Source organism: Oryctolagus cuniculus, chromosome 11 (genome assembly GCF_051225735.1).
Source record: "Oryctolagus cuniculus isolate XC-2025 breed Fujian yellow rabbit chromosome 11, ASM5122573v1, whole genome shotgun sequence".
Taxonomy (NCBI): Eukaryota; Metazoa; Chordata; class Mammalia; order Lagomorpha; family Leporidae; genus Oryctolagus; species Oryctolagus cuniculus.
Window position 1 is genome coordinate 13,489,919 of NC_142877.1, and position 9,666 is coordinate 13,499,584.

Here is a 9,666-nt window from a genome sequence, read left to right on the forward strand (position 1 = left end):
CGTCGAGCTCCACGTCAGCCCACTGTAGCCCTTCCATCCCCTTTCCCAACGCTTCCTCGGCTTGACTAACACAGGTCCGCCCCCAGGCCGTGGGCAAAAACCATCCCGGGGCCCCGGGCTGTGCCCCAGAGCGCGGCGCATTCCAGCACCTCGGACAGCGCCTAGCGCATTCCAATGGAGCCAGGCTCCAGGCCGCCGCGGGCGCCCACCGCCGGTTCGGTGGCAGCTTTTTCGGCTCTACCCCCAGAGCCGCCTGTGCCTGCTCTGCTCGCCGCCCCCAGACCACTGCTTACCCGGGTTGGCACCCCCATCGCCGTCCTCGCAGTCCGTCAGGTTGTTCAGCATGGTGGCGGCGCGGCGCCGGGCCGGGGATGGCTGCGCCGCCTCGCCCGCGCCCCTCTGCCCGCCTTCGCCGCTCGCCCGCTCGCTCTAGCTCTGTCGCTCTCCGCTCCACGGAGGAAGAAGCTGCAGTGCCCGCCCGCCCGGCGCACACACACTCGCACACGGACACACGCTCACACCCGCGCGCGCCCCCTCGCAGCGGCGGCGCTGCTCACCTCATCCCGTATGCAGGAGGCGTGAGCCACTGGCGGGGCTTTAGGGTGGGGAGGAGAACGGGAGGGAGGGGGAAAGGGGACGAGGGGTGGGCAGAGCGCGCCTGGCGGCCCCCTCGCAGAAAAACCAGGGGCTCGCGCGGGTGGGATGGCGGGGGTGCTGCGGGGGACGGGGACCTCGCCTTCCTTGAGCAGACGCAGCTAGCCGCCCCCCCACTCTCCGGCGCAGGCGGGGCCCGGCACGTGGGCAGGTGCCATCCCGCGCCCTAAAAATAACGGCAGGGAACTAGGTCGCGGCCATGGGGAGGCGGCCCCGCAGCGGCTGCCTGACTGGGGGTCTGGAGTGACCCCCAGGGAGAAGAAGGGGACTGAGGCGGCGGGGGGTGCTTTGGAAGTGGAGCCCTGGGCAGCCTGCTGCAAAGCTGAGAGGCCAGCCCCTAAGGGAGTGGAGAACCAGACCCCCTCCCCTTTGGCTGTTTAAGAGGTGGGTGCTGGAGACATGCAGACCCCGGAGACCGGAAGCGAGTGTGTTGCCCGCAGCGGGGGTCAGGTCCCTGGGATAGCTGGTCTATGGATCTTTAACTGGGTGGGATGGAAGCTGAGGAGTTCCAGTGAACTCTCACCTGCTGAGGACAGCAGTGCCAGCATCCCACCCCGAGACCAAGACCTTCTGCCGGCGGAATGCCCAGGGCTTGCAGAGGAAGAGGCAGCAGCAAGGTTCTGGGGAGCCCTCTCTCCACCAGGGATGGCGCAGCCTGCAGGGAGGGCAGGCTGGTCTGAGGCTGGCCAGGGGCAGAGTGGGGGAGGGTGGAATGAGGCCGCCTGCCGGTGTGGGACCAGATTTTCTCCTGGGGCAGGAGTGTCTAATCCCCTAATCCAGGATTGCTCTCTGAGGCCTCCAGAGCTGACGTGCTCTCTGCATTCCTCCCCCTCCTGAGTCCAGATCTACAAAGCTTGATCGTCCTGGGACTCCACAGCACCCCTAGATCAGGGCTGGGGCCAGTGGCAGAGACATCCCAGGAGGCGACATTGGAGCCTTTGAGTAGCTGGGGAATCTAAATATCCGAGGGTAGGAGTAGAAATGATCTTCAGACTCGCCCTAGGTCATAATGCTGGTCCTTACATTCCAGGAGAGGGGCGGGCATTTGGTACAGGGGTTAAGACACTCCTATCCCATATCAGAGCACCTGGGATCAAATCCTAGCTCAGCTTCCTGCTGATGCACCCTGAGACACAGCAGAGGATGGCTCAAGTCCTTGGGTCCCTGCTCCCAACATGGAAGACCCGGATTGAGAGCTCTGGGCTCCTGGCTTTAGGCTGGCCCAGCTCTGGCAGTTGTGGGCATTTGGGCAGTGAGCCAGCAGACAGAAGTTCTCTTTCACTATCTCTCTCTCTCTCTCTCTCTCTCTCAAGTAAATTTAAAAAAAAAATTAACAAATAGGGACAGGTATTTGGCATAGAAGCTTAAGTCAAATTTTAAATACCCACATGCCATATCAGAGTGCCTGGTTCAGATCCCGGCTACTCTACTTCCCATCCAGGGTCCAGTTAATGTGCATCCTGACAGCAGGTGGAGGGTCAAGTACTTAGGTGCCTGCCACCCATGTGGGAGACCCAGATTGAGTTCCTGGCTCTTGGCTTCAGCCTGGCCCAATCCTAGCTGTTGCAGGCATTTGGGAGGTCAACTGAGTGGAATTAGAGATAAGATCCCCCTCCCTCTCTCTTCTTGCTCCTTCCTTCTGCCTTTTAAGTACAATGAAAAGGAATAAATTCCAGAAGTCATCTTAGATTGGGTAACGCACAGCTTTCATTTTACAGTTGAAAAAATTGAGGCCCAAAGAGGTGAGATGATTGTGGACACAATGGCAGTCAGTCAGAGGCAGAACTCGATCTAGAAGCCAGTTTACTCTAATTTAGGACTCTCCTCCCCAACAGAACTTCTTTCGGAACCGGCCTTATCTCTAGTAGAAGGGACGAGGGCATAGTCATATGGAAGTGGCTCTGTGGCCCCTGATTTTTGGCTCCAAAAAAAGAACAGGAATTGGGTCTGAGATGAGATTTCTCCCTCTTCTTGTTTCCGGGCTTCAAAGCTGTAGGGTCGGAGTGGCCTCTTGGCTTGCATTTGGGCCTGTAAGGGCCCTAATGAGCCGTCCATAGCCACAGAGACTCTGTTACAGGACTTTTTTTTTTTTAGAACCAGGGACAGGATCCCTGCTCAAACTCCCTTACACAAATTTGTCAATGGTCTCAGGTTGGGGTCAACAAGTTGTCTTCAGCAGATGAGTCCAAGGTGCTTCTGATGGATCTACCAATCAGGTGTCACCGCCACTTTGTTTTGTGGACGCCTAATGTGCCCTCTTGGGTGGAGAGTTAGCTATGCAGACAAGGAGTGAGCCCCGGTGTTCTTGGCTGTCCCGATAAAACTACAAAATAGGTGAGGCGAGTTTTGGTCGGTGATAGGGGTTAAAAGGACAGCAGGAAGGAAAGCCACTGTTTCAGAATTTCTGGGCATTCCACGACACGCACACTGGCGGCAGCGGTGGCAGCACTACAGCTAGCAGAGATGGGTAACAGTGGAACACGAAGATGCTTGTATGAGGAGCGCAGAGGAATAAAGTAGAGGCAGAAGGTTTGCAGCAGCCCCCAGTCTGACGTCCCCCTGGGCGTATTCCCCTTTGCGTGTGGTCCAGAGCTCGTTAAAGTACTGACCACTCGGGGATTGAGCCCACCTACAGGTGGAAAATCTAGCTCCCTAGACGAAGGCAGGAGTGATACCACTTCCCCTGGGTGTCCCCTCTGTCTACCCTTGCTAGAATTGTTTCAGGAGACCTCTGGGATATGGGAGACTGGTTCCATCCTAGCCCCTGCCCCCAAATTCTGGGGAAAACTGGCTTCCTCTCTCTGGGCCTGTGTCCCTGACTATAAAAGGAGAGGGTGAGGATGCACAATCCTACTTCTTCCTGCTCTGAAAACTCAGTGTGCCCTGCTAGTCCCAGAGCCTGGCCGCAGACCCTCCCTGAAGGCCCCAGGCCACGTGAGCAGACGCCAGGCCCACAGTGGACACCGGTGCCTCTCAAGGAGTCTGGGCCCCATCCTGCCTTCCAGCCAGTCCTCCGGGGGAAGCTTTAAGAAGCACACTGCAAGCGCCTCCTGCAATGCCAACTTGCCATTGGCCAGCAAGAGGTGACCCCAGCTTGGAGCCCCAGGAACCCAGCTGCCAGCCCAGAGCCCTTGGGAGATATCAGGCCAGGGGAGCCTTCTCGTTAAAGCAACGCAAGATGCAGAGCTGGCCGGGGCCTGTGGTTGAATTGGAGTCTCTAAAACTCATGGTCCCCTCCTTCCTTGTGTTTCTCAGAGAGAAAAAAGCACAGAGAAGCTGCCTCCTGGGTATCAGAATTTAGAAACTGGAAGAGACTTTACATGTTTCCCACTTACAGTGAAATCAGAAGCTAGAGTGGAAAGGGACACATTTTTTCTTGATGGGGTGACCTTGGGAGCACGTGGGGACTAGACTCCCACTCTCTGACCTCCAGGGCTCCACCCACTGAGCCGGGAGGAGGGGTTGTCTGGAGGAAGTTGGACCACACGACTGGATCCTCTTTCCACTAGAGGCAGGCCCAGAGTTCCCCCTTAGGGTTCTATCCACCCTTATCGCCACAGCATTCCCTCAGGACCTAGCCACCCACTCCCAGCCTTGGCCTCAGGGAGCCAAGGCCCTGACCCCCTCTTTCACTCTCCTTCTCCCCCATCTGCATGCCCCAAGCCCCTAGCAGTGAATTGATGAGTCCAGCACACAGCACACTCCCCGCACACAGGGCTCACCGCAGAGCACGGCAACCACCACTGTCTCCGTGGCAACCGGGGGCTTAATTAACAGGCTGCAGCCCCGTCACCATGGCAATGGCACCCCAACAGCCCCCCATTCCCCTGCAGACTCAGCCCATCTTTCCCCTTTCCCAATCCGGACCCCCTTCTCATGCACCCACCCCCACCCCCACCCCACCTGGAGAGCTGAGGCCTGCGGATCGCTCTGGTTCATTGAGAAGAGAGAAGGGGAACAGAGAGGGAAGAGAAAAAGAGAGAGACCTGTCACCATAGCAACTGCAGCCCTGTTCATAACCAGTTTGTTGCCATGGAGATTCCTAGGGCTCACCTTGGGCTGAGGTACTGGGCTGTGAGGTTCTGAGTCCTGGCTTGAGGATGGAGCGAGTGGAGAACTCGTGGGACGGAGTGGAAATCTCTACACTGAGTGCATGTACCCACAGCAGCAGCTCTCTTCCCAGTTCTCAGATGGAGAGACTGAAGCACGAGGGGCGGGTCTGGGGGGGAGCGGGGGGCGAGAGCTTTGGCCTCTAGATCATCAAAAACACTTGGCATTCCTATGGCTAGAAGGACCCTCGGACAGCTGCCTGTTCAACTCATCTATATACTGCAAGGGCCCAGGGGAGGGAAACGGTGTGCCAAGGCCATGCCACAGAGCCGCACCAGAGTATGGGCTACCTTGTGGTCTCCTCCCATCTCCCAGGCATAAGTTAGCTCCCTCTCCCTCCATGGGAACCCATCCCAACCCCTGTTTAACTTACCAGGCCTGGAGCCAGCTCTCCTCTCTGAGAAACTGAGGCACAGTGAGGGTGGGGCACATAAAGGGATGGGGGAGTTGCTTGGGTTGTATCAGTTGCTCCCAGCTTCACTTCCACCTGGCTTCCCAGGGTACAGCCCAGGGGCAATGGTGGGTTCCAGACCCGTCTCTGACTTTCTCTCACCCTCTTTAACTCGTGCTCACCCTGGGGGCAGGAAGCACCTCACCACTTGGGCCCAGAGCAAAAGACCATGACAGCACACACATGTGACCTGCACACCCCCCTCCCCACCTTTCCCAATCGGACAGGTGCTGCCCTCCCTCCCTTTGGGCCTGGGTGACAACGAGAGGTGGTAAGAGCAGCTCTCTGGGGCCAGGAGGCTGTAGCAGGGCAAACGTGTGGCTCAGTGGCTAAGATGCCAGTTAAGGCGCCGGGGCCACATCAGAGTGCCTGGGTTCAAGTCCCAGCTCTGGCTCCTGACTCTAGCTCCTTGCTAATGCAGACCCTTTGAGGGTAATGGCTCCAGTGACTGTGCTCCTGCCACCCGCATGGATGACATGGAGTGAGCTCCCAGCTCCCTGCTAGAACCCTAGCCCAGTCCCAGCTGTTGCAGGCATTGGGGAAGTGAACGAGCAGATGGAAGCCCTCGCTCTCTCCCTCTTCCTCTCTCTGTCTGCCTCTCGAATAAATTAACTATTTGGAAAAAACAGTGGTGGAAAAGCTGCCACAAGACACTAGGTTTCCCCAGGGAGCCCTCGTCTACTTTCCCATGCAGTGACCTAACACAGAGAGGGTGGGTGCAGCTGTCCCATGCATGGCTTAAGAGGCTACAGGTCACTCAAATCATCCTCAGGATGGAACTTGCAATGTATTCAGGCACACTGGTGTCCACCTCACGGCCAGACACAAAAATATACACATCAACATGCCCATCAACACACTGGCAGCACAGTGACACACACAGGCACTGACTCACCGAGCACCCCACAGGTCAGCAGAGGTGGTGTGGGATGCTCCTCCCTCAAGACTCACACACACAGCCTCTGCCACAAGCACCCAGCATCCCAGACCCGCATCCACTTTGCACACCTCTCCTACACTCCTCTGCACACCCCAAGCCTGCAGGCTGGATTTATTTCAGCTGCACAGGAGTTTGAGTGGGAAGGCTGAGCAATCACCTGGGGACAGGAAAGAAGGCCATCTCACTCCCCAGGCAGGGGACAGAGCGTGGGAGGAGAGGAAGCCGTGGCGTGGGAAGCAGGGGCCCACACACAGCTCCTAAGTACCAGGCTCCAGGTTTGGAACTCAGAACACAGAGATGCAAGGATGCACTCCCTGTCCGAGAGAGCTTCCCTCGCAGGAGACACACAGGCATTGCTAGGACTTGTGCTGTATGCTACAGTGGGCTGGGAGCAAGGGAAAGTGATGAATAGGGGCTTCCCTGGCTGCAGGAAGCGGGTGATGGACAGATACAGGAACAGCAGGGCAGAGACGAGGGGCACTGAGGGGCAGCTGGAGGGTGTGGCCTTTATCCTAGGAGGGCTGCGAAGCTTCTGTGAAAGATGATTAGGGCAGCATGAAGGCAGGGCGACCAGTGAGGAGCCTGGGACCATGGCCGGGTGAGAGACACTGGAGACAGAGCCTGGGAGATGTGGCCAGATTTCGGGTAAGTTTTAAAGCACCAGATGGATTTGATGGGGGTAGAAAAGAAGGCTCCCGTGTGTCAGACTTTGGAACCTGGAAGGCTGCTACGGCCATTCCCAGAGACGTGATGGGAAACACCCAGCGTGGAAGCAGCTCAAGGAATTCGGGCGGCCAGGTCCAGCAGGAGGTCGACCACAGGGCCGGAGACCTGCCGGAGTCTCAGCCTCGATGTGGTCACCGATGCGAGGAGGCAGGTGGCCGAAATCCCGCTCCAAGCCCCGCCGGGAGTTTCGGAGCTGGGGTAGGCTTCGGTCGGAGCGAGTTCACCTGCGGCTCAGCAGCGACCCCTGGCGGCTTGGGCCGCTGCAAGCCGACTCGCTTCGTTCCTTCCAGCCCGGAGGGGCGCAGAGCCGGGGGAGGCCCCTGGTGAGCGCCCTCTGCCGGGGAGACTCGCGGGCAGCGGGATGCTACTTCTTCACTGAGGGCCCCCCTGTCCCGTGTCTGCACCCGGCGGGGAACTTCCGTTACCAGACCATGCCCTGGGCCCGAGAGAAAGGCGCCCCCGGCCCGCCTGAGCTGCCCCTGCCGACCCTCCCGGAGCTGCAGGCCTCGTGGGGTCCCCAGGGGTCCTGAAGTCCCCACGGGGTCGTCCCTGGACCCAGCTGCCCAAGATCCAAACTAACTTCCCCGTCTCCTCCCAGGGTCCCAGGCGTCCGCGCCGCCTCCATAGGGACACAGGACTGAGCACCCGATAGGCACCGATGGCCCGCTGACCGGCACCTGCCTCTTCGACCCTGACTCATGGTTCCTCCCGCCCTCGAGCCCAACCCCTACCCCGGCCCACCCCCATCCTGCTGGACCCACCCCTGAACCACAAATCCGCCCCTTCCCGGCCCTCGCCCCCATCCCTTGTCCCCGTCGCTTCCGTGCCCAGTTCGGCCCTAGCCGCTCCATCACAAGGTCCGCCCCTCGCCGGTGGCCCCAACTCTCTCCCTGGCCACACCCCCTTTGCCGGTGGCCCCGCCCCCGGGACTGGCCCCTCCCCCTTCACACTTTCAGTTCCGACGTCCGCAGTCCCCGAGTCCCCGCTGCCCTCCCCTCTCCGGCCCTCTCTGAGGACCCCCGGGTCCCAGCCGCAGCCCCGCCCCCTCCCCGAAAGCCCGCCCCGGCCCCACCTTAGCCCCGCCCACTCCGACAGGCCCCGCCCCCTGCGGCCTCTACCTTTGGCGTCTTCCCCCGGGAGGCGGCGGGGGTCGGCGACCGAATGCCGGCGGGACTCCGGGTCGGGAGTCCGGGCTGGCCCCGCGGGGGGCAGGGAGGTGACGGTGAACCTGCGGCTCATGGCGCGGAGAGGGGCGCGGCGGCCGCGGTGCAAGCCCGGATCGCACAAGTGGCCGCAGCGGCTCCGGGAGGGAGCGAGCGCGGATCCCCCCACCGCGCCCGCCGCCCCCCGCCCCCCGCCGTCCGCGGCGCCGCGCAGGGTCCTAGTGCCCGCTGAGCTGCGCTGCCCCGAACGCGGTGGCCGCTGGCGCAGGCCCTGGGCTCTCCATCCCGCCGCAAGCGCGGAAGAAGCCCTCCCGCAGCTGAGAGCGGGGGACCCCGTGTGGCTCCTGGGAGCCGGGGGCGTCCCCGTTCAGTCATTCAGCACACGTTGACGGCTCCTGGTGGCGCGAGACTAGGCACGGAGGACGCAACAGAGAACACCGACCTACGAGGAAAGGGGGAGAGAGATCCTAAGTGGGCAAGCACAAAGAAAAGACCACGTGACTGAGTGTGTGCTGTGAAGAAAGATAGAGCCGTGGGTAACGAGGCAGGCAGAGGACCCCTCTAAGGGGTGAGCTCGGCAGGCCTCCGGGAGGGGGTGGAGGCGGAGCTGAGAAGAGCCGGCTGCGCCAAGATCTGGGGGAGCCCCTCTCCAAAGGCCCTGGGGCGAGAGCGAACCTGGACTTTCTGAGAAGCGGTGAGAAGCCTCCCGTGTGCGGCAGAGAGCGGCCAGAAGAGAGGGGCGGGAGATGCAGTCGAGAAGCACACCTCAGGTGGTCTCGGGGGCTTTGAGGCTTTGCCGAGGGGCGATTCTTTCCCTGCCTTCCAGGGGAGCCATGGGACCCTTGACAGGAGAGGGCTGGGACTGGTTTGTATTCCAATACGGTCACTCTGGCTGCTGGACGAGGCCTGGCTGGAGGAGGCCAGGACTGTGATGGCATCCAGACACGATGGCCGGTGTCCCATGGCAGGTAAGCCTTCCTGATGGCTTGCACGGGGTATGGGACAGCAAGAGTGGAGTCCAGACCACATCGGACAACTGGCCACAGCTGCCAAAACTGAACGGACACATGGCCTTTGACCCGGCAGCTATACACTGAGGGACATACCTTATCAGAAGACATGGCTGCCCATGTGTGCCAAGGACATGAACTGGAAACCACTCAGATGTCCATCAACAGCAAAATGGATACATCATGGACCATTCACACCTTGGAATACTACACAGTGCTAAGAAGACTCGATCTGGGGCTGGTGTTGTGGCGTAGTGGGTAAAGCCACCACCTGCTGCACTGGGTCAAGTCCCGCCTGCTCCACTTCCAAGGTCCAGTTCCCTGTTCGTGGCCTGAGAAGAACAGCTGAGGATGATCCAAGTGCCTGGGCCCCTGCTACCCACATGGGAGACCTGGATGGAGCTCCTGGCTCCTGGCTCCAGCCTGGCTCAGCCATGGCCATTGTAACCATCCAGGGAGTAAACCAGCAAATGGAAGATTCTCTCTCTCTCTCTCTCTCTCTCTCTCTCCCTCTCTATAACTCTGACTTTCAAATAAATCTTTTTTAAAAAAAATCTACAACAGAACACAGAACACTAAGGGTGAATTTCACAAACCCAACATTTAGCAAGA

The 9,666-nt window shown here is 59.8% G+C and overlaps 1 protein-coding gene across 4 annotated transcripts in view; it reads right to left on the bottom strand.

Moving 5' to 3' along the window:
* Positions 1-8,219, bottom strand: part of SLC12A5 (solute carrier family 12 member 5) — a 36,396-nt gene extending 28,177 nt beyond the window's left edge. For 2 of the 4 annotated variants that reach the window (XM_051844979.3, XM_051844978.3), the window contains exon 1: positions 8,000-8,219. In XM_051844979.3, coding sequence (XP_051700939.3) covers positions 8,000-8,120 — 121 coding nt within the window. In that variant the 5' untranslated portion in view covers positions 8,121-8,219. The other 2 variants (XM_051844981.3, XM_051844980.3) reach the window with 2 other exon arrangements.
* Between the last annotated feature and the right edge of the window lie 1,447 nt (positions 8,220-9,666).